The sequence below is a fragment of the Harpegnathos saltator genome, unplaced genomic scaffold, assembly GCF_003227715.2.
Source record: "Harpegnathos saltator strain DR-91 unplaced genomic scaffold, Hsal_v8.6 scaffold519, whole genome shotgun sequence".
NCBI classification, from domain to species: Eukaryota; Metazoa; Arthropoda; class Insecta; order Hymenoptera; family Formicidae; genus Harpegnathos; species Harpegnathos saltator.
Window position 1 is genome coordinate 1,982 of NW_020230337.1, and position 27,811 is coordinate 29,792.

At 42.8% G+C, this 27,811-nt stretch overlaps 3 protein-coding genes across 9 annotated transcripts; all 3 read right to left on the bottom strand.

The window, feature by feature from the left end:
- Positions 1-1,229: 1,229 nt before the first annotated feature.
- On the bottom strand, positions 1,230-10,061 carry Mapmodulin (acidic leucine-rich nuclear phosphoprotein 32 mapmodulin). Of its 3 annotated transcripts, none has more exons than XM_011145038.3 (8): positions 9,676-10,061; positions 2,680-2,823; positions 2,363-2,482; positions 2,157-2,269; positions 1,958-2,058; positions 1,804-1,877; positions 1,505-1,595; positions 1,230-1,293 (listed from the first exon to the last, which is right to left on the bottom strand). In XM_011145038.3, exons 1-8 carry the CDS (start codon positions 9,721-9,723, stop codon positions 1,232-1,234), a joined length of 753 nt encoding a protein of 250 aa, XP_011143340.1. In that variant the 5' UTR covers positions 9,724-10,061; the 3' UTR covers positions 1,230-1,231. The 3 variants fall into 3 exon arrangements, with proteins under 3 accessions (XP_011143340.1, XP_011143341.1, XP_025158711.1); XM_011145039.3 differs by lacking the exon at positions 9,676-10,061 and adding an exon at positions 5,209-5,390; XM_025302926.1 differs by lacking the exon at positions 9,676-10,061 and adding an exon at positions 2,916-2,966.
- Positions 10,062-16,091: 6,030 nt separating this feature from the next.
- LOC105185486 (serine-rich adhesin for platelets) lies at positions 16,092-23,699 on the bottom strand. Of its 5 annotated transcripts, none has more exons than XM_025302923.1 (7): positions 22,351-22,505; positions 21,625-21,845; positions 21,240-21,420; positions 21,021-21,160; positions 20,395-20,553; positions 18,376-20,316; positions 16,092-17,657 (listed from the first exon to the last, which is right to left on the bottom strand). In XM_025302923.1, the coding sequence occupies exons 5-7, from the start codon at positions 20,476-20,478 to the stop codon at positions 17,559-17,561; spliced, it is 2,124 nt and encodes a 707-aa protein (XP_025158708.1). In that variant the 5' UTR covers positions 20,479-20,553; positions 21,021-21,160; positions 21,240-21,420; positions 21,625-21,845; positions 22,351-22,505; the 3' UTR covers positions 16,092-17,558. The 5 variants fall into 5 exon arrangements, with proteins under 5 accessions (XP_025158708.1, XP_025158707.1, XP_025158706.1 ...); XM_025302922.1 differs by having other exon boundaries at positions 21,320-21,514; XM_025302921.1 differs by having other exon boundaries at positions 21,240-21,514.
- A 385-nt stretch (positions 23,700-24,084) lies between these two features.
- Positions 24,085-26,901, bottom strand: ND-42 (NADH dehydrogenase (ubiquinone) subunit ND-42). The gene is made up of 5 exons (XM_011145036.3): positions 26,755-26,901; positions 26,373-26,568; positions 25,393-26,046; positions 24,642-25,028; positions 24,085-24,366 (listed from the first exon to the last, which is right to left on the bottom strand). Exons 2-5 carry the CDS (start codon positions 26,439-26,441, stop codon positions 24,193-24,195), a joined length of 1,284 nt encoding a protein of 427 aa, XP_011143338.1. The 5' UTR covers positions 26,442-26,568; positions 26,755-26,901; the 3' UTR covers positions 24,085-24,192.
- Positions 26,902-27,811: the final 910 nt, after the last annotated feature.

Here is a 27,811-nt window from a genome sequence, read left to right on the forward strand (position 1 = left end):
TCATTCGTCGGATAAAAATTCGTCGATCTTGCGCAACTCCCTTCTACTCATCGTCGGAATTGCTCGTTTGAAAACGACAATACATATTATCTGATATTTTTCGTTTTCTTTTCTTTTTGTTTGCTTTTCTATCCGCTAAATCGATAGTCATCCCCCGTATTGATGATACAGAATCGCACATTTCTTATAAGAGAAAATACGCAAACGCGCGTGCATTCAACGTCGCTCACAGCGACTCCCGGTTTACTTTTTTTTTACTTCTTTTTCTGTTTTCTTTTTTTTTCTTTTGACTTACTTCCCGATCCCGTCCCATCTTAGTCGGATATATACGCTCACGTATACGAGCAACATATATTCTCTCTTTATTTTCTGTCCCAAAAATCACAGAGGCATATAATGCACCTCGATGTATGGTGTAAACCTGTACAAAAGTTGTTCCTCGCGTTTACTCTATACTTATTTTTTTCACGGTACAATAATAATGTATTTAAAATGTAACTTATGTAACCTTAGTACTGATTAACGATGACCGCATTCCAGCGTGACCAGCCTTTGGCCGACTGGAGCTAACAGACAAATATGCTCCTTCAAGTGTAAAACTCCACTGCCTCTCCTTCTTCTCTATTTCTGTCTCTTTCGCGCGCGCATACATACACACATACGTACACACAAACACACACACACATACACACAGGCACGCTTGCGTGTTCGCGCTCGCTCTCTCTCTCTCTCTCTCTCTCTCTCTCTCTCTCTCTCTCTCTCTCTCTCTCTCTCTCTCTCTCTCTCTCTCTCTCTCTCTCTCTGTCTCTCCTCCTCTTTCACGCTTTCTCTTCATGATTCATTTAATATTCGATCTTTCGTGCACTCTATGCAACACCACTAATACTCTAACACTATATACTCTATATAAAATATCGTTAGTATAACTAAAACTGTGCTGTGTCCAGCTGGAATGCAGCCCTATTTTTATGCCAGCATTCATTTCCTTTCCCCTTATATCTCTCGCATCACCCGCTCCTGCTTCAACGGCAAATCTTTTGTTGTTACACAGACAATTTTCTTCAGTCAATGAATTACTGATAAATTCACATCACTAACTGTAGAGTCTGTCATTGGTCGGTCGATTAGTTTGATTCCCAGCTGTTCACTCGGCGTCGCAATTATTGTTATTATTTATACGAATTTTACACTCATTCAACAGTACCAGAAATTTGCCTTCATCTTAAGTGTTCTAGTTCCCTGAATCGCCTCCGTCTTCATGTTTTCTCTTCTTTCCTCGCACTGGTGACAATTCTGCACAGTAATCAGCACCGTTGTACAAGGCATCAAAGTTAACCATTAGCAAAGAATGCAAACGAAAATATATTTCAATGCAAAAATCACAAGAGATCTGAACTCTCTTGCTCGTGCTTTGTATTCGTCACGTTAAAATACACCGCGTATTAGCTTTAAAATTCTATATGGAAACGAGCAGAAATGCAAGAAAAATTCCAAAGTTTCTTACCTTCCTCTTCGTCCTGTTCTTCATCTTCGTTATCTTCCTCATCGTCTTCTTCCTCTTCTTCTCCCATATAATCTTCTTCGTCACTGTCATCCTATCACATCAATGTGTTTATTTTTAATTACACTGGAAAACTAGATCAATGTAAGCTATAAAACTTGCAAAATGCAAGTTCGTAATCATGCTATGGGAATAATGAGCAATCATCTAATGAGCAAAAGAACATACCGTTCATCTTTAAGCATACTTTCATGCCGGTAATCTCGTATTGCAAATTATTTGCAATACAAAACGAAACTTACTTCGAGGTTTTCCTTGTACACAATGTCTAATCCTGGTTCGTCATCCAAAAATTCGTCGTCTTCCTCGTCTGAAACTACAATTTGGCATAAATACACACAATATTACTACCCGCAATTTATAATTATCATAAAATCGAACTCTTTCTCAACCAACCATCTTCACTCTCCTCCTCGTTGGCGTCGCCATCTCCGTCTTCGTTTCCGTTTACCTCATCGTCCTCGCTTTCATCGACTTCATCGTCATCAGCGTCAAATCTGAAAAGTAACAAGCGAAACATGCTTAGATTGGTTTGCGAAGAAAAATACAAATCGGTTTACTCCTGTGTGTGGTGATATAATTTGTAACTTCGTACCCGTCAAGATATCGTAAACTGGGGATCAGATTGAAAACTTTCTCCCTGTAATTATCCATATTTGTCACTTCATTGTTGAAGAGGTCGAGACTCTTCAGGTTCTTGAACTCTTTCTAAAGTGCGAAAAGATCGTTAGCGATTATTGTTTATTTTGCTTGACGACTAACAGGCACCTAATAAAGTGTACAACAAGCGTGAGAACTTACCAATGGCTGTAGCGTGTCGAGATCTTTAATTTTGTTCCCACTCAGATTCAGATGAGTTAATTTGGGACTCGAATCGAGCAGATTTAAACCGCCCGAAATCCGATTATCGCTCAATTCCAGCTGCATAAACAGAACAATATTATTTTGCATTTAAAGAAGATTTGCCCTCGCGATAAACAATCGACCTGTCTTTTCTAAATTGCTCAATACTTATATACTTTTCCTCTGTGATATCTCGTCACTGCGTCTCGATGTCTCGAATATTTTTCGTATGTATACATAATTGTACGCGATACATATTTGCGAGACAAACGTACCTTTTTGAGACTGGATAACTTTGGGAAGCCTTTTAGACTGGTAAGACCCACATTGATGAGACTTAATGATTCTAGGGAGACAAACTCGCTTGTCAAGCCCACAATTTGCGTACTCCGGCAGTTATCAAGAACAAGTTCTTTGATCTGTAACAAAGACAAGAGATAACGTGAAGCATCCAATTGTTTGTGTATCAACAAACGACAGGGGAAACGCGTTTGCGTATAAATTGATATACTTTGAATTGAAATATACTTGAAGCAGAGCGCAACATGTACGACGATAGCAGCTGAATGCATTATTTCGCGTGGAAAATTGTAATGCGTCGTGCAATTTTCCAGATTGATATTTATTAAATTATTCGCGAGCGAAACACACGCGCGCGGTACACACGTACTACATACACAAGAAATCTCGTTCGGGAAACGAACGTCACCGGATCGAAATCCATATCATCGTGGCCCATAGTTGCGCGGAATTATGCGTATTACATTACTCTCTCTCTCTCTCTCTCTCTCTCTCTCTCTCTCTCTCTCTCTCTGCGCGGTCTCCTCTCCCCTCTCTCCTCGTAAACAAGAAAAGAAGACGGATCGTCGAGGAGGAATGAGAAAGAAATATCGAAGGAGGGAGATAAATCGGGTGGCACACGAAAAAAAGTCGGCCGGCATCCTCACGCTAAAATTCAAACGAGCGATAAGCTTTCGCGGGAGATGGGCTATTTTATTGATCGAAGAAAGAGAAAGGCGAGAGGGCGAGAGCGGAGCCGGAAAGGAGTTAAAGGGGAGGAGGTGCGGGGATGACGAGGAACGCGCGCGCGCACGCTCGCCTCTCTCTCTCTCTCTCTCCCCCTCTCCCTCTAGAACTGGAGAAGAGGAGAGAGAGAGAGAGAGAGAGAGAGAGAGAGAAAGAGAGAGAGAGAGAGAGAGAGAGAGGAAGGAGAAAGAGGGAGGAGGCGTGACGGTAAGCGGAGTGCATGCCGCGTCTTGTTTAGCGGCGTCGGAAAAGCCGGCGAGCGACAAGCATGGACTGCGGCACGCGACGCCGAGCCCGAGAGAGGGGGGAGGCGGTGGTGGTGGTGGCTGCTGCCATCGATATACTTTGTTGCTGAAAAAAGTATCAATGATTTTCTCGATATCTCAACGCCGTCGATTCTTGCTGCTTGATCCTGCTTTGGGGGAAAAAAAAAAATGGCTTCCAATTTTCGCGCGTTTTTCCGGTAAACCTGGTCAAACTGTAAAGTAATCCTATACTTTCCGTCCCTCCCTCGCTCCGTTTGTGGCGACCGAAAGAGAAACAAATGACGCAATGGATGTACTCTCTTGGTACTTGATGCGTTCGAACGTCGCGTCGCGTGGTAAATCTACATTACAGCGAGGTAACACGACATTTCAGACCCCGCCCTGCTCCGCGGATCTCCCGATTGATTTCGTTTCGAATGCTCGTTGAGAAAATTCAGTCGGACTGCATGCCATTTTTTCTCTGCTTCCCACGATTCCGCGCGTCGAAATGGACATCTCGTATATACGTTACGTTCTACGTTATACTTTCTGTTACGTCCACCGAGGGACATGTCCGACGTTGCACCGATCGCGGTGGCATCGTTACGAGAAGTCATAGGAGTGGATCAATGGCAGTCACGGAGCAAGAAGGCCGACGAATGCGTACGTGTCACGTCGTCCAACTTTTATGGCGTGACATTTCCGGATGTGATTATCAAAGTAATTATAGCGATAATAGCCTAAGGAGAGTCTGATGATGAGCTTTAAGATTATTGTATCACACGACAAGCGCACGTGACAAAATAAAATTTCCCTTTGCCCCTCCTCTGCTAATCCCGAGAGGAAGAGAGAGAGAGAGAGAGAGAGAGAGAGAGAGAGAGAGAGAGATGTAACGATCATCATGCAAAAATCTCCAGTAATGCATCGACAATTTCGGAAATCCGGAATTGGACAATCGAAGAGAAGCTTCACGGCGACACGCCGTGAGCAAAAGTGCTGAGCGAAACACCGGGGGCGCCCGCCTTTGCGCCACACCCTAGCTACGGCTCTGCGAACGCCCACGCACGTACGAACAGGCGACGCCGCGTGGACGATGCGGCGATGCACCTGAGAAAGTCGGGCGATGCCGGCTGACATCGGCCGGGCACGGCGCGACACGACGGCGAGGCGCGAAGCGACGATACTATGTATATAACATCGCGTCGTCGCTTCGCGCCGACTCCGAGAGAGAGAGAGAGAGAGAAAAAGGGAGAAAAGAACGACCGTTGCGTCGGGTCGCGAGCGCGAAACAGTGCGTCCGTGCGTGCGTGCATTCGTGCGTGCGCCGCGTGGCTCCTTTCCTCCACGAGTCTCGGCGGCCGGCCGGAATCGGCCGGAGTCACCACCGACGACAGAGTGGACTCGTCCAAGATGGCGATGCGATGATTAGCGGGCGACATAATATATATATATATATATACACGTACACACACACACACACACACACACACACATGTATACGTGCATCGCGAAGCGCGGTGCGTACTTACGCACCAAGTACGTGGAACGAGCGCACGGACGACACATCGCCGTCGGTGACGACGTCGCGACGCTCTCCTCTCTCCCAGGGCGGAAGTGTCTTCCTTCTCCGGCGCCGCAGCGCAATGGCGACGTCCAGCCGCCCGCGTGCACGCGCGTCTCTCATGGCGGCGGAACGAGCATGTGCGCGCGCGCGCGTGTGCACGCGGGAGCGAACGAGCGAGAGCGCGAGAGACCGTTTCATTTACATAACGTGGCGCCGAGCTGCGCATGCGCGCCGCTCGCTTCGCGCGATCTCTGCCGCGCGTTTTCGCTAATCAGAAGCGCCGTGTGACGATACTTCGACGTTAGGAAATACAATAGACAAATAATCACACACGCCGGACTAATTTCGCTCGGCGTTGCCTCGCGCCACGTAACAATCTCCATCGCCATTGCCGCCAATCGAACACCACGAGAAAGAGGCACGGCGACGCCACCGCGCGCGCGAGAGAGAGAGAGAGAGAGGAGAGCTGAATCGGTTGTCTCGTATATCGCGACAATTACTCGAGATTTTACCCCTTTTTAGAGCTTACTAATACGATCGAGAGAGGCTTCTCAGATTCTCGCCGATATCGAGCGAAAACGCTCGACTTTCATCAAGGACGCCGCGTGTGCTCGTGTCTAACCGAGAGAGCATTTTCGGAGTACGCTCGCTCGCTCGCTCTCTCTCTCTCTCTCTCTCTCTCTCTCTCTCTCTCTCTCTCTCTCTCTCTCTCGGAAGTGGCACCACCTTGTCGCGACTTTTTCACGCCGATCGATGTCACACCGATGGCAGAAAGATTCTCGCAAACGATCATTGTCAACAAGCTGGCGGCACGACATACACTGCTCTTGCGCGTAGCACCGCCGTAAACGCTTTATCGCTGACAGGAACAACGCGTTCTAGAAGGGAAGTTTGCTAAGAGACACGCTGTAAACTGCCGGTCGTCTGTGTGGGTGTGTGCATGCATATGCGCGCGCGCATGTATGTGTATTTGCTCCGATTGCAAAGTTTGCGAGGATTTTCACGGATGCAAGTATAAGCATAATCGACGTTGCGCGCGGGGTAATTAACGGTCTCTCCTCCATTCAGGTTTAATTTATTCGTCAGCCCAAAGTCGAGACACGCGCAGTTTACGCAGTATCGGCGAAACACGTATTATTATTATCGCAAGGTTGCCCCGCTGCTAACGAAGATTTGTTCTCGCGGTCGAGAGACAATTTTCAACAGATGCTGCGACATTTCCTTCGTCGCGGCGGCCCATCAATCCGGTGGCATTTTCCAGCGTTTTTCCGAAAATGCAGCCGGCGGGCAGCCGTGCGACGAGTCAGGTTCGACGGGATCACACGTATACACACGCGTATACACACGCGCACACGCTCCATTCTTCGCAATTAGTCGCGCCTAATTAACGAGCGCGACCGTTAATGGAAAATGTGACGCGTTTCGGCGGAAAATCGCGAGCCACGTGTGATTATATCCTTCTCGTCGAGATTAATCTCAATCGGAATCGTAGATCCTGCGGCATTCGCCGAGGAGCCCCCGTTGTTGTTCCCCATCGCGCGGGAGAGGATTCACTTGGCGAGTATCTTATCTCGCGAATGAATCTACAAATATTTTTATCCGCGCGATACACCGGGATCCGATCTGACGAATTTGCTCGCAGGAAACATCGCAGGATCGATTCCGATCGGATATAAAAATCCGCCTGGGCGATCTCTCTCTCTCTCTCTCTCTCTCTCTCTCTCTCTCTCTCTCTCTCTCTCTTTCTCTCACGTTCGAGTATTTCGTTACTTGGCGCGCACGCATTTAACGCGCGAACGCGGCGATGATGGAGATTTCATCAATCACTTATGTAACTCAGCGAACACGCCGGGGTTCGGGCAAACAAATTTCTACGTTCGTATCGTAACGGCGGCGCCGATTAACCCGGGATAATCGCAGTGCGATTTTTCCACGATGCTGTCCGACTGATTCATCTCCCCGAGCACGTCGCCGAACAACGCTTTGTCGTGATCGCAAATATGTCGATCGTAAGCTTCCGAGCTTTTATCAGCGATTTCGTGCTGTATACTTTCGTGACGCGACCCCGCGATATTTCAATTTCTCGACATCAGGAGAGATATGTACGCGAAGAACGAGCGAGAAGAAATTCGACTGCGATTCTCGGTTTGGGCTTTAACCCGTCCCGCCGCTCGCGTGCATGCACGCAAAACGCACGCAGGTGTGCAGCAGCCGGGGACGACGAGATGAAAATGCTGGAGAAATGCAACTAGTGACTAGCCGCGGGTTGAGAATTTTCATGACCGAAGGGGCGAGAAGAGTATCGACGAGTATTCTCCGAGTAATCGCAACGTGCACCGTGGCCGGTCGCGTGGCGGCGAACTTGGCGTGCCAGAGAGTTTTGTCATTACTTGAGAAATCGTATAGAACGTAAACCTCGTGTAGAGTTTGTTAACACGCGGAAGTGAAATTGCCACCGAATAAATCCGTCCTCCTTCGCACACCGAGTGTGCCGCGCGCGCGTTTCGACAGAAGGAAGACAGAGAGAGAGAGAGAGAGAGAGAGAGAGAGAGAGAGAGAGAGAGAGAGAGAGAGAGAGAGAGAGAGAGAGAGAGAGAGACAGAGAGAGACAGAGAGAGAGGGAGAAAGAGAGGGGGGGGGAACGAGCGAGATCGATTATCCACTCGGATGTAAAGTCGAGCGACAATGTCGCCGCGCGAGAGATCCACCATTAATTGCAGAGAACACGCTGGTGCGTGCGCTCGATGCATGACGCGCGATCGGCTCTGCAATCGCGCGTCTCTCTCTCTCTCTCTCTTGCGGCGTTAGCGGAAAGACGACCGCCTTTCCTCCAAATTATTGTCCCCGTCGTCATGTCGTCGTCGTGGTCATGGACTCGCGCGCGCGCCCGATCGCCATAATATGTATCTCCCCGCGTCTCGCGGTAAGAGGCGGCAGGCAGCGAATAAGCGATCGCGTATTAATATAAACGCGCGCGATTAAGGAACCACATAGCGCGGGCAACGGTGCCGCATGCACGCACGACGTCGTATGTACATAACCCGCCGTATCGCCGTGCACCGGCATTTCGACAGAGCGCCGATCGCGCGGCACGGCACGGCACGGCACGGCGCGTCGTCGTCGTGCGCCCGCGTAGCGTCCAAAATTTCTCACTCGTACAACGCGATGAGAGAGACGAGGCGAGGCTTGGCGAAGTAACAGGCGAGGCAGAGGCGAGACGAGGTGAGGTGAGACAAGACGAGGCGAGAGTCGAGTCGAGACGAAAGACGCACGGCGCGTCACGATGCCGATCGCCGCGAGATCACTTCCGAGGGCGAGAGAAGGCGATTGGTCGCGTCGTCGATCGACGCGCGGTCGCCTTTCGTGAGAGAGTGTGAGAGAGAGAGAGAGAGAGAGAAACCACGCGAAATAGAACGGCGGATATGCGAGCAAACAAGCTGAAAGATGAGAAAGAGAGAGAGAGAGAGAGAGAGAGAGAAATGGAGCAGTCGGAAGGATGTAGAATAGAAAGACGAGTACGTGCCGAGGTGCGAGAAAGAGAAAGAGAAGGGAAGGGATAAAGAGAATCGAGAAGCTTCTCCGACGCGCCATGCCCGTTGCTCGTTCGCGGCCATCGTTAGTGCGTGCATATGCCGTGTCCCGGTCGGAGACGATCCGTCCACGGGGCCCGATGGTGGCGGCCACGCGGTCACCGTCGAGACGAAATGCTCACCGAACGCATGAGAAAGAGAGAGAGAGAGAGAGAGGAGAAGAGGGAGAGAGAAATGAAAAGGACGCAGCACTTGCAGCGTATCGCATTATAGCGAATGCGTGGTGTTGTGTCGCCGCGCGGCCGCCAAAGCGCGGGGCAACACGGCGATTCTGTCTTTTCTCTCCCTCTCTCTTTCTCTCTCATTCCTCTCACCGTCTCTCCTTCGCGGCGGCAACGGCGAGCGAATGCCGCCGCCGCCACCGCTACCGCTGCCGCCGACTGTTTAACTCGGTCGTACGGCGGCCGCGAACCGCGAGAACCCAGGCGGTAACAACAACGCAACGCGACGCAACGACAACGACGGGGCACAATGACCATACAATGATGACGATAACGGTGACGATGATGATGGTGATGATAATGACAACGACGACGACATACATCGTCGCGTGGCACGCGACGCGAGCGCGAGCGCGAGCACCGCGTAAATGCGTGGGTCTCCTGTGCACGTAATAAAGGAGCGCGTGCGAATCGCAGAGAGAAAGAGAGAGAAAGAGAGAGAGAGACAAAGAGAGAGAGTGAAAGAGTGTACACGAGAGAAACACATCGGGAGAGAAGACGCACAACACTGGGGGAGGGGGAGAGGCGGTGGAGTGAGAAAGAGAGAGAGAGAGAGAGAGATAAAGATTGAAGGCACAGCAATAAGCGACGCGAAAATCAAATAATATCCAAAGATTTGACTCACGTCGCCGGGGTTTCTGCCCCGCTTCTCGAGCTCTATCCGCTTCTCCATGGCCGGCACAGTCCCAAACCGCTCTCTCGCTGCTCCTCGTTCCGCCGCTTCGTACGCGCACACCGCGAATCGCACACCCGCCGTATGTCCGTCCGTCCGTCCGTCCGTCCGTCCGTCAGTCCGTCCGTCCCCACCGCCTCCTGCGTCGCAACACCAACTACGTGCCAGCAACCTTGCTCTCTCTCGGGCCGGGAATATAATACGACGGACGGACACAGCCGAACCACGGTCGGTCACCGGACAGTGCGCGGACAGGGAGCCACCGCTACCGCTCTGCTTTGCTTCACTCTGCTCTGCTGTTCTACTGCTGCTGCTGCTGCTGTGCGTTCGTGCGTTCGTGCGTGCGTGCGTGCATGCGTACGTATGTACGTACGTACGTGCGTGCGTGCTCGCTGTTCCACTCACTCGCTCGCTCGCTCACTCACTCACTTGCTCACTCACTCACTCACTCACTCACCACTCACTCACTCACTCGCTCGTTCGTTCGCTCGCCCGCTTACTTGCGTGCGTCGCGCGTCGTGCGTGCCGGAGAGAGCGAGAGCGAGAGAGAGTGAGAGAAAGAGGGAGAGAGGGAGAGAAAGATAGATCGAGAGAGGAGGGAGAAAGAGAGAAGAGCCGACCAAGACACCGCGGTTCGATTCCGGCCTAGGCCCTTACGCGCTGTTCTCTACGTGTCTCTACACTCCGACTCACCGGACTGGCGCGACCCCCACACACAACACAAACCGCACCGGAGGCGGGAAACGCGACACATGTCTGGCACTACTTTCGAAGCAGCCAATCCGGCCGCTCGGCGCGCTCGCCGCGGCGCCATCTGCCGCGCCGTGGCGGAAGCACTGACTGAGCGCGCCTTTTCTCAGCTTATTTAAACCGTGTCTTTTTGCAACATCGTCTCTCAGATACGGTAAACGTAAATCGTACGAACGTTACTCACTGGGAAATAACGTCGCAATGTACGCGACCAATAGCATTCACGATTTCACGCTTAACGTATCTGAGAAAGGGTGTTGCAAAAACTCCCCAGTGAGTTTGTCAATTAACACGTATCAATTAACACGTATACCTGTCGATTGGTCGGAATTGGCGATCGATCGATACGCACACGTGTTTTGTTTTATTTTTTAACGACGGAACAAGCGACTGTGGTTTACTCCGGAGAGAACTCGTGTGAGCTCTATAAATTTGCAATCCGTCGAAAGAAACTGTGCAAACCAAGCCACACAGTCTCGTGGGAACGCGTTAGCGATGCGAGTTTTACGCGAGATATCGAAATATGATATATCGATGAATTCGTAGACGAACGATCGATCGCTTTGACCGCTTCTTCGAAAATTTTCAAATTCCGCGTGCGCTCCGAAACGGTTGAAAAACGGAGGAAGAAAAGAATCCAGATTCGCATTGCAAATGCAAAAATCCCGTTTCTTTTCGTAAAACAAAAATAAGACATCGCATCGCTTTGAATCAGACGAGCCAAGGCTCGTCGAAGTTTTGACGCGCGAATGAGCGTGTCAACTTCCGCGGTATTCCGCGGTAACACGCTCGTTTTATGCGCTTGAACAACAACGTGCGCTATCGAACGTGTATTATCGAGAAATCGATTGAACATTTCATAAATCACGTATCGTAAACTGCAATCATTGCTCTCTCTCTTCTCGTTTTATATTCTCGACGAAACTTTCACGCACAATTTCAAATAGGAGAAACCATCTCTCGATGACATCTGAGGGACGCTTATTGTTGTACCTTGTCGAGGGTTAAGGAGCAAAAAGAGAGGCAAAAGTCGACAGAGTCGACGAAGATTTGCGCGCGACGTGAGACAGAGAGACACGCTCTCTCTCTCTCTCTCTCTCTCTCTCTCTCTCTCTCTCTCTCTCTCTCTCTCTCTCTCTCTCTCTCTCTCTCTCTCTCTCTCTCTCCTCTCTCCTCTCTCTCTCTCTCTCCTCTCTCTCTCTCTCTCTCTCTCTCTCTCTCACACCGTTCGTCCGCCTTCGCAGGTGTGGATACTCGGCGCGCGCGAAAGGTTGAGATCAATATGCGCCCATTGATTGCACCGTGCTGCTGCGCTACTGCGTCGACCTGCCTCGTCGGGCACGTCCTTTCCTCGATTCGCTTTCTCTTTCTCTCTCTCTCTCTCTCTCTCTCTCTTTCTCTCTCTCTCTCTCTCTCTCTCTCTGAGCTCGAGCTTAACGCGTCGGCTCGTATAACGTTCGTCAGCGCGTCGTTTCGACGCTGAGACTGCGAGGCCTCTCGAATTCCTCCCACGTCGTCGAGCGAGTGATCAAGCCGCGAGCCCTGGACAACAGTAACAGTACCGATGAAGACAGTGACGGACGATCCGATCGATCGCGACTCGGAAGCGAGCGACGTCGCTTCCCGGACCGGCTCTCTTCCGATCTCTCGAAACGCGACACATCCGAGACGTCGCCGAAGCGCAGTGCACTCGTACGATCAGTTCGGGCGATCATCATTTCGGGGCTGTCGCTATGTTTCGTTTCGTTTCATCTCTCTCTTTCTCTCTCTCTGTTTCGCCTTAGCAATGTATAAATACGTGGAGATTCACATGTAGAAAAAATTCAATACGAGCGTCGCGTGTCGTAACTATAAGCGTCAAGCGGATCGTTGCTAAGACACCACGTTGCGGAGACAAGAAAAGGGGACGCGGCGACTAAAAATCGCTCGGAAATCAATTCCAAACGTTCCGAAGCATGATCGCCCATTTGAGAGAAACATTGCGTAACTGTCGAGCAGCGATCGCCCGCGATCGGTGCATATCCCCGAATCTGTCGAATCTGAGTCGCATCCTTCAAAGATCGATCTCGCTCGCTCTGTGTCGATCGCGTTCGATTTTAAGCTAACCGCGCGATCGGACGGAGCTAAATGGCCAAAATGAACGCGAGACTCGCCAAAACCCCGCCGGTTAACAGCTCGATTATACATTACGTGGCGTTACGTGGTTGAATAGTTTACTAGTCCTAGAGGCTGTTATTTATATACCGTAATGAAGAACTTATTTCTGCGTGCTAGCGCGCAATGATGTACGCGCGCGCACTTGCGAGAGAGAAAGAGAGAGACGGAGCGGGGAGGGGGGAGAGAGTGAGAACGAAAAATGCGACTTATTTGTGCACTCGCGTATATCTCATTAGCTGAAACAGTACAGCCGCATTCAAGTAACCTGCGCACAGTGGATGAAAATCGATATTAGGTGGCCAAAAATGGAAAAAATAAAATTTTTAATTTTGATCAAATATAAATTTTTCTTTTTTTCTACGTTACGAATGAACACGAATATAAGAGTTTTAATGAAATATGAAATATTATGAGAAAAATATCGATGATCAAACTTAGCTTACAATTTAGTATTTGCTGAAGTTTTTGCAAATTGATGTAAGTACATAGTGATTACTTAAAGTTAATGTTGATGTAATCAATGAAACATTTTTTTCTATCATCTATCAAGTAATGGGCCTACGACGAGAAATCGTTTATCTCATTATTTAATCTATTAAGATTATTTTAATATTGAAAATTTTGTGACTATCAATTTGAATTTGAAACAGAACACACATTGTGTTGTATAAAAAAACTGCCATTGACTTCCGCGCTGAGACTTATTTAGCATGAAGTATATATCCATACAAACTAATGTACAAAAGGAGATGAAGCGATTCCCAGCGCTCCTCAATTCACAGCAAATTGTATCTGTATGTAGCACTTTATGAGGAATCACTAATCTTGTCAACAAGCCTATCTCATTAAATTTTTATATTTTGCTGTTTTTATAATTTCTCGTCACCTTTTGGTATTGTATTTTGTTTTTTCTATAATTTAATATTTTATATTTGCTTGATTATTTTGTAAGGGCTTATTTTATAATTTTGAGAAGTACTGGGAAAAGATGAATCGCTTCATCTCCTTTTATACATCAGTTTGTTTGGGTATATACTTCATGCTAAATAAGTCTCAGCGCGGAAGTCAATGGAAGTGTTTTTATACAACATAATGTGTGTTCTGTTTTAAATTCATATTGATAACTATTGAAAATAAGATATGACCTCGAATTATATAAATCGGCACGAAAAAAATTTGTTCTTTTTCAAGACTACACTTTAAAAATTTGTTAAAAATTTAGATACATTTTTAATTTCAAACAATCTGTCTTAATTTTAAGAGTAGTTTTCCTGAAAATAGTAGTAGTAGAGAAAGAGCGACTGTGTGCGAACTCACTTTCACAGAACTGCTTGAAGGCAAAGAACTTTTTTGTTCGTAAAACTACACCGAGTATTATAAATTAGTAGACCCGCACAAGATTTTGGTTTTGCAAATTTTTAAAATATATCGGCTTAGTTATATAATAATATGGTTTATTTCACGCGACTTCAGTTGTATGAAGCATTACAAAATTGCAATACAAATCAACCATCTTCCCGTATGGAATTTTTGAAAAATTTTATTTTTAACAAGATGGGTATTTCAGAATGTTTGTCTTCTACTGAAAAAGATCTATACAATTGTATCTATATCTTTCTCACTAAAATTGCACAACGAAAGTCGAAATTACGGAAAAGTTCTGATGGGTTCGTCGAAACAACAAAATTATGGCTAGAAAAGGAATTCGTAATTCCAAATTCACTGTTTTCTCTTTGTAAAAATAAAACTAAAGCTACAGAACTTGCTTCTTCTTCTAAGAAGAAGCAAGTTCCATTGTTTAATAAGATGTTTCGAAATATGCCTGTCCCTTGTTTACAGAATGACGCTAAAAAAATGGTGCATCCGTGGCACTGATAAAATAGAATTTGAAAAACAAAAAAAAATTATTCAAGGTCAACTCCAAAAGCGACTGCGATTAATCATAGATATCCCAAAGCAAGGAACAGAAAACACGAATGATGACAATACTGCACGTAGGTTCTTCGAGAATCCAGCAGTATCCAATCAAATTACTGATATTGACGAAGGCTTTATTATTCGACTTTCCACTTTACTAAAAGCCATCTCCTCTGGTCATGAAATCGATTGTACTAAATTTGGCGAATATTGCAAAGAAACTGCGAATTTGTACAGGAAAGTTTACAGTTGGTATCCAATGTCACCAACTCTATGTAAATTATTAGGCTATGGTGAAATAATAATATCGACTGCCATTCTTCCACTTGGACTTCTTTCTAAAGAAGCCCAAGAAGCAAGAAATAAAGACTGCCGATATTTTAGACAGCATCATACAAGAAAATGTTCAAGAGTTGCAACAAATGAGGATTTGTTCCAAAGATTGCTTGTTTTCTCTGATTCTTACATTATATCTTTAAGACAAATTTCTGCCAAAAAAAACAAAATTATTTCTGCAGAAATTTTAAATTTATTAAAGCAATCTGAGACTATTAATATAGAAGATGAGTCTAATGAAAATAATGACTGAAAATTGTTTTAACTTGAAATAAAAAAATTAAAGGAATACAAAAACAAAGAAAAAAATAAAAAAAATAAAAAAACAAAAAATATAAAAAATACAAAAAAATAAAAAAAACTACAAAAATGGGACATTTCTTCCAACGTCCTTGTCGTTAATCCTGGGTGACGCCAATGGGAATTATTATAAATATTATATTATAAATAAATTTTATTATAAATTATAATATTATAAATAAATTTATACTTAATCCTCATTCATATTAAATATTTTAAACATTTTATCATGAAAAATAAAATCTACACATCTCTATAGATGTTAAATCGTGAATATGATTATTAAATATACATTTTCTGACAAGTTAGGAATTTTGGCCGGCTAGTTTTGATTTTCATCCACTGTGCTGCGGTCGCATCCGACGATTTACCTGTTAGCCGCAATCGTCCTTTAATTCGCCATTTCACGGAAGATAAACAAGCGGGCGATAATACATCGAGAGGTATTTTCTCCCAACGGGAAGCCACTTTCGCACACATTCCGCAAACACGTCCCAAGTATTATTTCTGGAAAGGATACGTTCCTTTTTTATAGAACCCGCTGGTATTTCTCTCGTCTTGCGTCTCTCTCTCTCTCCCTCTCCCTCTCTCTCTCTCTCTCTCTCTCTCTCTCGATATAGTTTCGCGAGAATTATTCTTCTATGTGCACTGATGCACCGAGCGGAAAAAAGAATTGAAAAAGGAAAGGAGAAAAACAAAGATTGCACAACTCGGTGAGCACATTTTTGCGCTAAATGTGTCGCAAGTTCTTATGCTCGCATTCATTCATGAAATCAATTTCTTGCACATTGTGCATATACATAAACGCACGAATATATACATGTATATATATACATATATGCATGCGATATCGAGCTGCCTGATCGCTCATCGGTCAACCAAAGAAATAAGCAAGTATGTATACATACTAATGAAGATCGCCGCCTAGTCGCGCATGGATTGCACGCGTGTCATCGTGTTTGTGCGGCCAATCAAATTACACAGCTATAAATAGAAGCCGCTGTGTTTCTTTCTTTAATCTTTCTCTCTCTCTCTCTCTCTCTCTCTCTCTCGTTCGCTCTCGCTCTGTCTGTCCTTCTGCGCAGTGTCAAAACCATGTATCGCGCGGTTGCATTGCTATTTTTACGTTCACGCTCCGCTTTCTACCCCCTTCGGATCCTAATATTTTTTGTTGATTTTTTTATTATTATTATTACTCAAGCAAAGAGTACGATGTATTCCACGAAATATATGCACGTCGAGTGTATACCTGAGAGAGAAGAAGCGATCACTTCAACGCAATACGTGAAAATGAATGATTTGGATTTGATAATTAACAGTCGTCGCGGGTCATCGAGTTTCTCCTAATTGTCCGGAGCATTTCGCTTATCTCGTTGAGGTTCGAAGAACGTGGAAAAGGATATTGGAAAAGGATACTGAAAATGGATGTCTTGAACTGAAACATTCTACAATATTAGCACGCGGAAACTGTAACCAAAATATCAGAATCAGAAAGATGGGAATAAGCTCTATAAAGATTGCCAATTCCCATCGAAAACATTTATTGTGAAAAAATATATGTATATACATCTATATCTGTATATATGTATAAATGTATTTACATTCATGTATATTTTCTTCTCAACACTATCTGTACGTCATCGCGATAAACAATCCTTTTACATTGAGCAGCAACTGTTTTAATTCTAAGAATACTGTAGCTAAATGTACAAAATGGAAAAAGAAAATATATACGCTCGTACATCACGTGAGTTTGGTTAAGTTATATTAAAAATACATTTTGTACATTGAAAACGCGCTTGTTCCTTTTCCCTTTAACGATGTGACTGTCACAAACACACATGTAGGAGCTTCGTTACCACTTATATAGCACGCATTCTTATTTTAAGTTAGTCATAATGTACTCAACAGTAAGCTAACAGAGACGCCTTTTAAGTAAAAGATACGCGATGTAGACATTGAAATGATAAATAAGCAATTATCCAGCACGATGCTCACTACATTAATTTATACAAATTATTCTCTCTGTTTTACAATTTGCTAATTTACTTTAAGTTACATGCTAATATGACTCACGAGTTTTCACGTTAAAAAGTTATTGCTACTATGCTTCTGAAGGTACAAAGTACTCTTTAAGATTATTTTTTTCAAAGTTATTATCTGAGTGTGTATGTGTGTGTGTGTGTGTGTGTGTGTTGTGTATAATTAAAAAACCAAAATTTATAAAAATATAATATTATCGTTACCTCTTATCTCCCTCTCTATTGCGCGCATTATTTTACAGATGCTTAAAATTAATTCCGGGCATACATCTTTTTGCAGCACAGTCGCCAGAGATAATACAGTATTCATTTTCTCGCGTTCAAATACGTTCATTATCTGGTAGTAAGCAATCTGGCTAACGAGTTAATTTGATGAGGCATAATCATGCAAAATCGACGCCATTCTATCACGCTTAAAATTCGTCCCTGAAACTATTACAAACACGAAAGAAAAGAAGAAAAGGAAAGAAAAACATGACGGTGTTTCCTTTGAACTTTGCTGAAGCACAATAGGGATGTTATCTCTGCACTTAAATCTACGTGATTGCAAATTCAATGATATCTCAAGCTAAATTACAATTAAATTAACGTTATAAAAATAGATTTATGCACGTGATAAACGAGTTATGGGAAACACACGACGTTTTTCTCAAGTAGAGCATATTTTTTTATCTAATATATATATATATATATATATATATATATATGTATATATATGTATATATATATGTATGTATGTATGCATATATGTACGCGACGACGAGAGACTACCGCGCGAGAGACAATCTTCTTTTTCTGCAAAAATGTGACGTAAAAGCAACGGTACATTTACACCACCTACTGATGATGGAGATCGTTCCTCACCGCGGAGATCTCGAGACGATACTCAAGTGTCACACTCGACCGTGTACATATGGCAAATGAAATAAATTACCAATGTCAGGAGTTCCTACAAATATATATACCTATATATATATACCTATATATATATATATATATATATATATATATATATATATATATACTTCTGATTTATAAAACACAAAGTCGAAAGACTATTCAGAGAGTCCTTGTGAAGGAAGCTGCGAGCTCACGCGCGGCGTCTCATGTCGAATGTCGAATATCCCATTGCAAATATATTCTAACTAACCTGCGTTATTGCTTGCTCGCGCCGTCCGTCGCCGGTTGCGGCGAGCAACCGCGACTTGCGGCTCTTCATGTCCTGCGACGGCGCGGTTTTAATTTGTATATGGCATACGGTCTTCGGGCTTTCGGCGTTGCTGCCGACCATCTGCTTCTTCGTGACGTCCGTGAACGCGCCGTTCGCCTTGCGCTTCAACGCACCACCGTCTTGCCGCAACGGGGCGAACGACGAGCGGGTCTTACGCGGCTGATAGTCCGGCGTCGCCTGCATCTTCTCCAACGCGGTGCGCAGTGGGAGCAAGCCGACGGCGAAGGGGATCGCGTTGTTGGGCGAATACACGAGCGAACTCGTCTGATTCTCCTGGTCGCTCAACCTGTCGGACCTGTCGCCCCAGAGAGCGCGATCGATGCCGCTGATCGTGTCGAATCTTACGGGCGAAACGGAACCTTGGTCCAACGTCATCCATCCTTCCGTACTCTCGTTTCCGATCCCATCAATCGTCGTTGCTATCGTTGTTTTTGCCAGTCTCGACTCCTCATCTTTACCTACGCTCATTGTGCTGGCCACCACGCACGTAGACTTGCTGCTCTTTTTCACCATCAACTTCGAGTTGCTCCTCTTGTTCCTCAAGCTTTTCTTCATGACACATTGCAGCGTCGTGTCGACAGCCCCGGTAGTACCGTGTTGATCCGGCACTTTGCGATCCTCTCTTCCTTTGCGTCTCGCTTTCGTGCACGAATCCGTTCGATTGGGAGAATTGCCCTTCTTGAACGGTTTCTCGACTCCTGCGACACTTGCCGTGGAAGATATCATCCCGCCGCCGTTACTCACCGTCTCGTCGCTCTCCTGTTGATTCAGTCGCGTGCTCCGTCTCAGCACCGGCTTCGTACAATCCGCGTAGCTCGCTCGCTCCTTCTCGACGCTGTCCGCTTTTGCATGCAACTTCTTGCAACCAATCACTGTGTGCTGGTCGCTTATGGTACTACCTACTATAGACTGTATACTCTCTGTGCTCAAGCTCAGAATATATTCGTCGCTCTCCATGTCCAAGGACGTTAACAGAGTGACCGGTACGTCGTTGGCGATCGGTTCGTCCAGTAGATCTATCGAGTCTGTAGATGCTAGCGAGGTTGGCACTAGATTGCATTGCGCATTTACAAGCTTGTTGCGCATCTCGTCCACGGACTTGCGTCGCTTGTGCGTGTAAACCTTGATGCATTTGCCTACTTTGCTAAGAGGAACTGCGCTACTCATGTCGTCGAGACAGTGCTCAGGATCATCGTCGACTCGCGGAAAGCAAGTCGTCGTCGTCGTCGTCGTCGTCGTCGTCGTCGTCGTCGTCGTCGTCGTCGTCGTCGTCGTCGTGGAGCAGGAGGAAGCGGAGGCGGAGGCGGAGGAGCAGGTGGTTTGATCGTGATGTTCGCTTACCTCGGTTAAATCACAGCATTGTTCGTACAACATAGGTTTTAAGTCGTGACTATTATTGCAATAAGTTTCGTCCCTATCATCGCGTGCACACCCCATCGTTTGTACTTGATTTACGTTACCGTGCGCGGACACGGCGCTAATGATATCGCTTCGCCAGCTGATGTTTACGTCGGACATTGAGAAGGACGACGTTTCTGCAGCCTTGCCGCTATCGATATCGATAACGTCCGACTCGTCGTACAACGTGTGCTCGGAATCGTGCTCGGTGTCGTCAATCGTGTCGTTCTCTAAAGACTGATTCTTTGTTGAGCATACGTCGTTATTGCTATCGGCGCAAAGCGAAGTGTTGTCCATACTCAGCTTATCACATCTGACACAGACGTAATCGTTCTCCGTGAGCGAATTGTTTGTAACTTTTAGATTGTAGTCTCCCGTCTGTTGTTTCAGGCAAGTCTCAAAGTTGTCGAGGATCTTTCTCGTGCCAAAGATTGTGTCGATCACGGATACCAATTTTTTCACCTTGTGAGGGAAAATGCGGGGGGCAAGTTAGATTCGATATCAAGTGAAATCTCGATCGGATATAATGGTAATACGTACCTTGAAAATTTTCGCTGCATTCAGCAAGGATGACAAATAGTGGTGGGATACCGTGGTTTCTCCGCAATACATGAATTCGACCATGGCCTTGAGAATTTCAAAGTCCAAGTCTTTTAAAAGTATAATCGGTTCTTGCCCCAGGTCTTGCTGTAGTATCTCCTATGGTGCAACAACAAAACGGAATATCGCAGAGAAATAATAAAAATTGAGAAAGTTAGAGAGCTAAGAGTGTAGACGTAATTTTAAAGATTGACTTTAATCCTTCAACCGCACGACTCGAATTATTCCTCGCATACGCATTCAACACGTGTTTTATAAGTTCTTTTTGGTGCAAGAGCAAGCAGCGAGTTGTGAGCCAGCACGCTCTTGATAGGAGCAGTTGAAAGATTAATAATTTAGTCGTCGATGCACTTTCTAAACTGTCGTATAGTCTTTTACGCGACAATGATTTATTTATTCGTACGTGGAAAAATAATCACATCATGCAAGCAATTCTGTAATTCTCTATATAGACTCGTTGCATACACGAACACGAAACGATATTAAACGTATTCTCGGAAGATAGAAACACTCGAGTGTACATACTTTACTCTACCCTTAGATCATATGAATTAGTTATTTAATACCTTTCTAAAGAACGGCTGTTGTTTGAAAACTGTATAAAGTATGCCCTTCGAACTTGGTTTCTTCGAATGTTTGCAAAGAAATAACGAAATTCCGAATACACGCAAGGCTTTCTTTAGTTTATACGAATCTTATATTACCCCTGCAAAATCGTTCTACCATAAATACACTATATTTTTTGATTTTGAAATAGATGTAATAAAAATTTCATGAGTTTATACGTGATAAAGTTTATACAGGTGAGAGGAGAATCATAGACGCAAGCTCAGTAATATTTTGTTGATAAAATTTGTAACATTACTCTCTACATATGCGTGTTTTATTGGATTTTAGTGACAATTATCATCCTCTTCTATAAACGTTCAGACAATTTTCTCTGTTGGTGTATATTATTAGGAGACCCTTGGAAGTGATACCCAATGTATATAATCTTTCTCATTATATATTCAAATAATTTTAGGCAATTGAGTATTGGAAAGATGTCTTTCTGGAGTTTCTGACAGTAGTAAATATTTTCAAGAGTACAGATAATGAAGAAATTGAATTTACTTATTAAATTAAGACAATAAGTGTGATTATAAAAATATAACGTCGAATTATCATTACCTTGCTTCACTGAGCACAAACAATTAAGGAGTTCTCTTTATCAATAAATAATTTTATAGATAAATAATTAAAAAACAATTATAACGACAATAAGAGATCCTTAAGTTCATTCAACAAAATCTTAATGATACTGCTCAGTCATCAGCAGATCTCCAAGGAAAAATAGAGATGCGCATCGAAACATTAATCAACACATTTCATGATGAAAGTGAAGCAATTTGCTGCAACAAGTGTAAATAAAAACAAATTACTCTTTCCTCCATCCACTTTTACACATTATGTTTCGAGAATCTCTTTATACTACCTCTACAAAGTACACATTGTGACTATTCTATTAAAACTCTCTATTAAACTTCTACTAAAATTCTACTGAATATCTGAAAGTATATACCTTCTATCTTATAAAACAGTTTGTATAGGCAGAAAACAAGCAAGTTTAATGTTCTTTTTGTATGTTAATGTTTAGTGGTATATTTTAAAAACAATAACAACTGTCAATGGGATATATAATATCCACTTTATCTGCTGATATTGATGTGCAATGAATGACAAATATCAATATAATAAATACAATTTATATAAAAAGTATGTATCAATAATTGAGAATAAATCATGACATCCAAGTGAAAGAATAATTAAATCAGCATATAAAATATATAGACCTAGTTTCCAAAATATACATAAAGCATGGCTATTACCATTTCATCATAAAATTTATATACATACCTCAAAATATACACTATTCGAAGCTAAAACCAGCTTGTGAACACGTAGTTTTTGTTCATCGCAGATCAATGTGACATCAACTAGAGCTTGACGTGCCAATAGACCACTGAATCTTTCCGTAATATATCCAGCATGGCCTGCCCACTGCAAGACACAATCCTTTGGTATCTCAACCATGACTACACCTACAACACATACATAATTAGATTTATACCATTATTCATTACATATATGAGAAAAGTGGCAAAATGAATAAATAAAAGAAGGAAAGAGAGAGGAGCAAAAGAAAGAGAGAGAAAAAAATAACAAGAGAGAGAGAGAGAGAGAGAAAAGAGAAATAAAGAAAAAGAACCTAAAATTCAAAGATGCTCATTGAATATTCATATCAAAGTTACGAATAAATTTCCCAAGTAAAACCTCCATCTTTGCTCACTTTGTCTCTTCATTCACCTCAATCCATGCAACTTAAATGAATATTGTTCTATTGATTGTACATACGGCAGCAGCAGACTTACAAGTTTTTACTGACAATAAAATATATCCTGCTAAAAACAACAATCTGGTTTTTTCGGCAAGATCAGCTTTCAGAAAAGACACAATGCGTGACAGTAAGAAAAAGAAAAAAAATACGAAAGCCCCCCTCGATTGGTCACAGAAGGACAAGTATAGCTTTTTCTGACATACAGCCACGAGGTTGAAAGTCATGGATCGGTCTTGCGATCGTTCTTGTACTCACCATCGATATATGCATCCGTGATCAAGCAGCAGCGTCCCTTCCGTAGTCAGATATAGATCGTAGCAAGAAGGCAACACGTCCGTACAGTTTGTTGCGCGGTCGACAAATGCGATCGCTCGTGATGGGCGAGCAACAGTAACGTGTGCTTACTCTGTCGAGACTCATGAAACACCGGTGAGATCGTTGATCGACGGATGCGATGGCCTTCCACGACATTGGCTTCGGAACGTCTAGCTTTATAACTTGTGCTTTGATTCGCATCTGCCAAAATCGCATGCGACACAAGAATCAAGAGATACGGAGAAAATGTGCGATGAATGCGCATGCGCGTGAGCAAAATTCTGTATGGCGGACTGTTCACAGAGATATTTTCTAATCTCGAAAGCAGCAAATAACTAAAAACAGAACATCGATGAACAATATTTAAGAAAAAAATGATAAAAAATATCAAGTTTCAACAATTCAATTCATTGAATTGTATGACACTTGAGAGAAAAGATTATCTCACCAGCCACCGAGTCGCCGCCATTTCCTGACGCTGAGAGCCGTTTTATTCGTCACGCATCATCTAGTAATAAACTCGACGCGATCTTAAACGCAAGATCGAATTATAACCAGTTTTGCGAGTCTTAAGGCCCATCTACAATGGCTGCAAGAATAAGGTTCTAAGCATAAGGGCAAGAGCACAGGCTTTTGCATAATACATAATACATAACACATAAGAGAATAAACCAATTAATTTTCTTCATTTCCCTCCTCAGGACAGAAATGAAGAACTCTGATTAGTTGATTCTCTTATGCGTTTTGTATTATGCGTTATGCAGAAGTCTGTGCTCTGGCCCAAAGCAGTAAGAAATGGACCAACCATAATCGATTATTAATAATAATCGATTGTGGTTGGTCTATTTCTTACTGCTTACGCTTAGAACCTTATTCTTGCAGCCATTGTAGATGGACCTTTATGTCATTACACAGTCCTTAAAGAAAAAGAATAAATATCGTCTTATGATGTTTATTTTATAACAGCAATTTATTTTTGCTTCAGCTATTGTGTTTACAAGTTTTATCTATTTTTTTTCCTACACGTATATGAGAACATATTCTCCTTATTTTGAGCCAAACGCAGCAGCTTTGAGTTTCTTAAATTCTTCCTTTAGCACTTCCATGTCACGAGGTCGAGTTCTGAGGGACCTATGTATCTTTGATAATTGATATTTCCACAAGATTCCTTTGTCCCCCATGTCTGTGTTGAACCCCGTATCATATTTTCCACCAGGTATCTGTTGCAAAATTAATACTTACATAGTATAAAGATACTCGAAAGATATTTGTCGTACTTCTAACCAACTCGTAATTTCTCGACAAGCAATATCAAGCAATTTTACGATCGAAATAAATAATACATAACATGATGTACAGAGCACAAGTAGAAAAAAAAAGTAGAAATAAATATTAAATAAATTGTATCTGTATGTAATCTGCAATTGACTCTTGTTGTCTTCCGTTATAAATACTAAAATTACAACAGCAATGATTTTTATAAATATATATGTACCGTTATGTAGTTTTCGTGTATTTCTTTCACTTCGTCAGGTGTATAAGCTAATTCCGGAACATTAAGATCGATTGTGAGGTAATCTTGATGCAGATAAAATCTCTCATGAAGATATGTTCTTTTAATACGAAGCTCTTGCACAGTTTCGAAAATCCAATCCGCCATTTTACCGTTTTTGTCGTATATATTAAAGTTCAATTCTTCGATATCATCGATCACACTCATAACATCTCCCTCTTCCGTCCAGTCGTACATCAGTACATGAGAATGACTCATAACTTTCTTTAAGTAATTTTGTTTGTACGATGTTTCAATATCCGTGAGATATTCTCTTGTTAGCACTTTTGAATTCACCTCGTATGGTATACCTCGCTTTTTTATTCTTTCCTGCAATTATTAAGCACAATAAAAAATGATAAAACATTCTGATATCAAATGTTATTTATAGAACAATTTGAATAACAAATATAAAAACACTTATATTTGCATAAAGAATTTGCCTAAAACTGAAATCTACAAAATGCAAAATCCAAAGCTTGCTTTAGAGACAAAAACTGAATTGAAATCAATATAAAAATACTTAAACCAACAGAAATTTTAGATTTGCAAAGTACTAAAAGTTTAATTCCTTTCAAACAATTCTCTCCAGGTCTTTATATTCAGGATTACTTTATAAGATTTGGAGAAAGTCTATTATTTTATAACAATTTTCTACACTGAATGTATTATCTATGATAATAAAATAAATTACCTGAACAACATCAACAGGCAGGTCCAAATAAATTACCAAATGAGGCCTCATCACTGCATCCTCTGCCATTCCTACAACTTTATTGTAAAATCGTAGTGCTTGAGGACGCATATAGCCTGCATTTGTCATTGCCTGTGCAAATACAAAACTGCTATAGAAAGAGCGGTTGAGTATTACTCCCTGGCCAGTGCACAATAAGTGCAATAAAGCAGTAATGTATTGATCATATTTGAGTTGGAAGTAATGTAATTGGAACATAGGCACATTAGGATGATGCGGATTTGTCAGGAATTTCTTTAAGTCACATGATTGTGCACCTATCGATAGTCTATCATCAAGTGTACGTAAATCATATCCATAGTTGGTTATGTAATACTCGTCGAAATTTGGTGATGGTAAATATATCATATCAAGTTCATCTGCTAGTTTTTGGCCTAACTTAGCCTTGTTTGAGGTCATTGGACCTTCGATAACTATTATTTTAGAATTATCATCCAGCCTGTCAATTATTGGATCAACCAACTGTTGCCACATAGTATATTGTTTATTCATGTAGTCAAAAGGCTGCAACCGTGCCCGTATACCTGCAGCTACACGTTTAGCTTTTCTACTGATGAAAGCCACTTGGTACCAGCAGTTGCCAGCAGTTGTTACCTGTACAGTTTGTACGGAATACAAGTAAGACAACTACATCTGAATATTCTACTGATAAATTGCATACTTAATTGCATTAAAGTTATTTGTAGCTTTCCTAATGATTATAACTGCTATAACTATGCAACTATTGTAATTGTAACTTTAACTTAACCTAATTGCAACCCTGCATTGACATATATATATATATATATATATTTATTCCATATTAAGTAACATTTGTATCGTGCTGAGTTCTTTGTGACTCAATTGTCAAAATTAATTGCGTGTTTTACAGATCATTCTTGAATATCAAGAATAAAATCCGCAAGATTGCAAGTACTAACCTTACATAATTGTCTAACAAGGTTATTATATCCGAGCTTCGTGATACCAATACGAGCAATCGATGCCATTCTGCCGTTGTAATTGTATCTTTCGAAGTAATGGCAATCAAATATTGTTACAAAACAGCCTTGGAAATAAACATTGTTCGATATCTGAGCAATGTTTCGAGATGGACAAATAGCTTACGCATGCGTGCTGAGATAGAAAATACAGTACCATACGTGAGAAACACACACACACACACACATATATTTATATATATATATATAGTTTTGATAAAATACAGCCGACAATGCAATGGAATTATAGACTATAGTTGAATACATTCAGTATTTATAATAAATAAATATATATTTATGTGCCTAAACGACAAGAACATACATCGTATATGTTCAATACACGTCTTTCGCTCTCATTTTCTTTCACATCATGGGCAAAACAACAGAGACTAGTCACTCGTCCATTCTTTCAAGTATGCATCCAAATCCAATTACGCTTCGCAGATTGAGGCCGTGTTCCAAAATTCACTGCCAGTCACAGATGTCTGTACTATACTAGATACCCAACTTTTAAAAAGAGCTGTGCCGAGTGTATTTTCCGGTTCGGCCATGAAGACCGCCAAGCATGGCGGCTGTGTGTGTTTGTAGTGTGTACGTACATACATATTTTGACCATTTTCTTTGGATATTATATCAAACGGATTTTGCGTGTCACGTAATATCCTTCGGACTACACGGACATTATTATTTTGATCATTTTGATTTCTTTGGTATTCATTGAATTATCCAGAACGCGCAACTGCCATGTTGAACGACTCAATTGTTGTGTGAAATGTTTCGATTTTCACAAATTCATATAAAATTTTTCATTTCATTTTTCATTGATTCACAGAAGTCTTTTACTTTTTATTAGTTCACGCTAGGGAAAAGATTCATGATCGCTGCCCCGAGCAGCTGCAACGCTTTTCGAATCATCTATGTCGGCGCGCTTTTAATCCTCTGACTTCTGTCATTCTGCATTCAGCAGACTCAACAGTTGGACAACATTACTGGATTTTCCACTGAATCTCGCTCCTGATTGGTAAATACTTCTGGGTCTATGAAAAATCTAAAAGAATGCTTCAATCACAGACAATAATCACTAAGCGCTCTCTGATCACTTTGTTCTACTGAACGAGGCCATTAATAACTCGATAATTATTGTGAATCTCGCAAAATGGTATGGGACTTTTATGTTTGTCTCAACCCAATCTACCCTCACACTTCGGGTTGGCAGCTAATTACCGGACACTTCATATGATCTTCATGATATTAATCATACACAATGTCAATTCTTTTTTTTTGCACATGTTAACATGTTAATTCATGTTATAAACGCGTAACAATGTGCGAGACCGTGCTTGTCAAGTACGCTATTATGGTTGTAGCACGGACATAAA

Excerpts from the sequence above, each read along its gene's own strand:
- Mapmodulin (XM_011145038.3), bottom strand. The coding sequence starts at position 9,723 with ATGGAGAAGCGGATAGAGCTCGAGAAGCGGGGCAGAAACCCCGGCGAC. Across the intron at positions 2,059-2,156 it reads AGTTTACGATATCTTGACGG|ATTTGACGCTGATGACGATG; the intron begins GTACGAAGTTAC and ends GTTACTTTTCAG. Across the intron at positions 1,878-1,957 it reads CGAGGAGGAGAGTGAAGATG|TTTCAGACGAGGAAGACGAC; the intron begins GTTGGTTGAGAA and ends GCCAAATTGTAG.
- LOC105185486 (XM_011145037.3), bottom strand. The coding sequence starts at position 22,527 with ATGGTTGAGATACCAAAGGATTGTGTCTTGCAGTGGGCAGGCCATGCT. Across the intron at positions 20,317-20,394 it reads ATGCAGCGAAAATTTTCAAG|GTGAAAAAATTGGTATCCGT; the intron begins GTACGTATTACC and ends TTCCCTCACAAG. Across the intron at positions 17,658-18,375 it reads GCGAGCAAGCAATAACGCAG|TTTCAGGGACGAATTTTAAG; the intron begins GTTAGTTAGAAT and ends TGTTTGTAATAG.
- ND-42 (XM_011145036.3), bottom strand. The coding sequence starts at position 26,441 with ATGGCATCGATTGCTCGTATTGGTATCACGAAGCTCGGATATAATAAC. Across the intron at positions 26,047-26,372 it reads TTGTTAGACAATTATGTAAG|GTAACAACTGCTGGCAACTG; the intron begins GTTAGTACTTGC and ends CAAACTGTACAG. Across the intron at positions 25,029-25,392 it reads TGCCTGTTGATGTTGTTCAG|GAAAGAATAAAAAAGCGAGG; the intron begins GTAATTTATTTT and ends TAATAATTGCAG.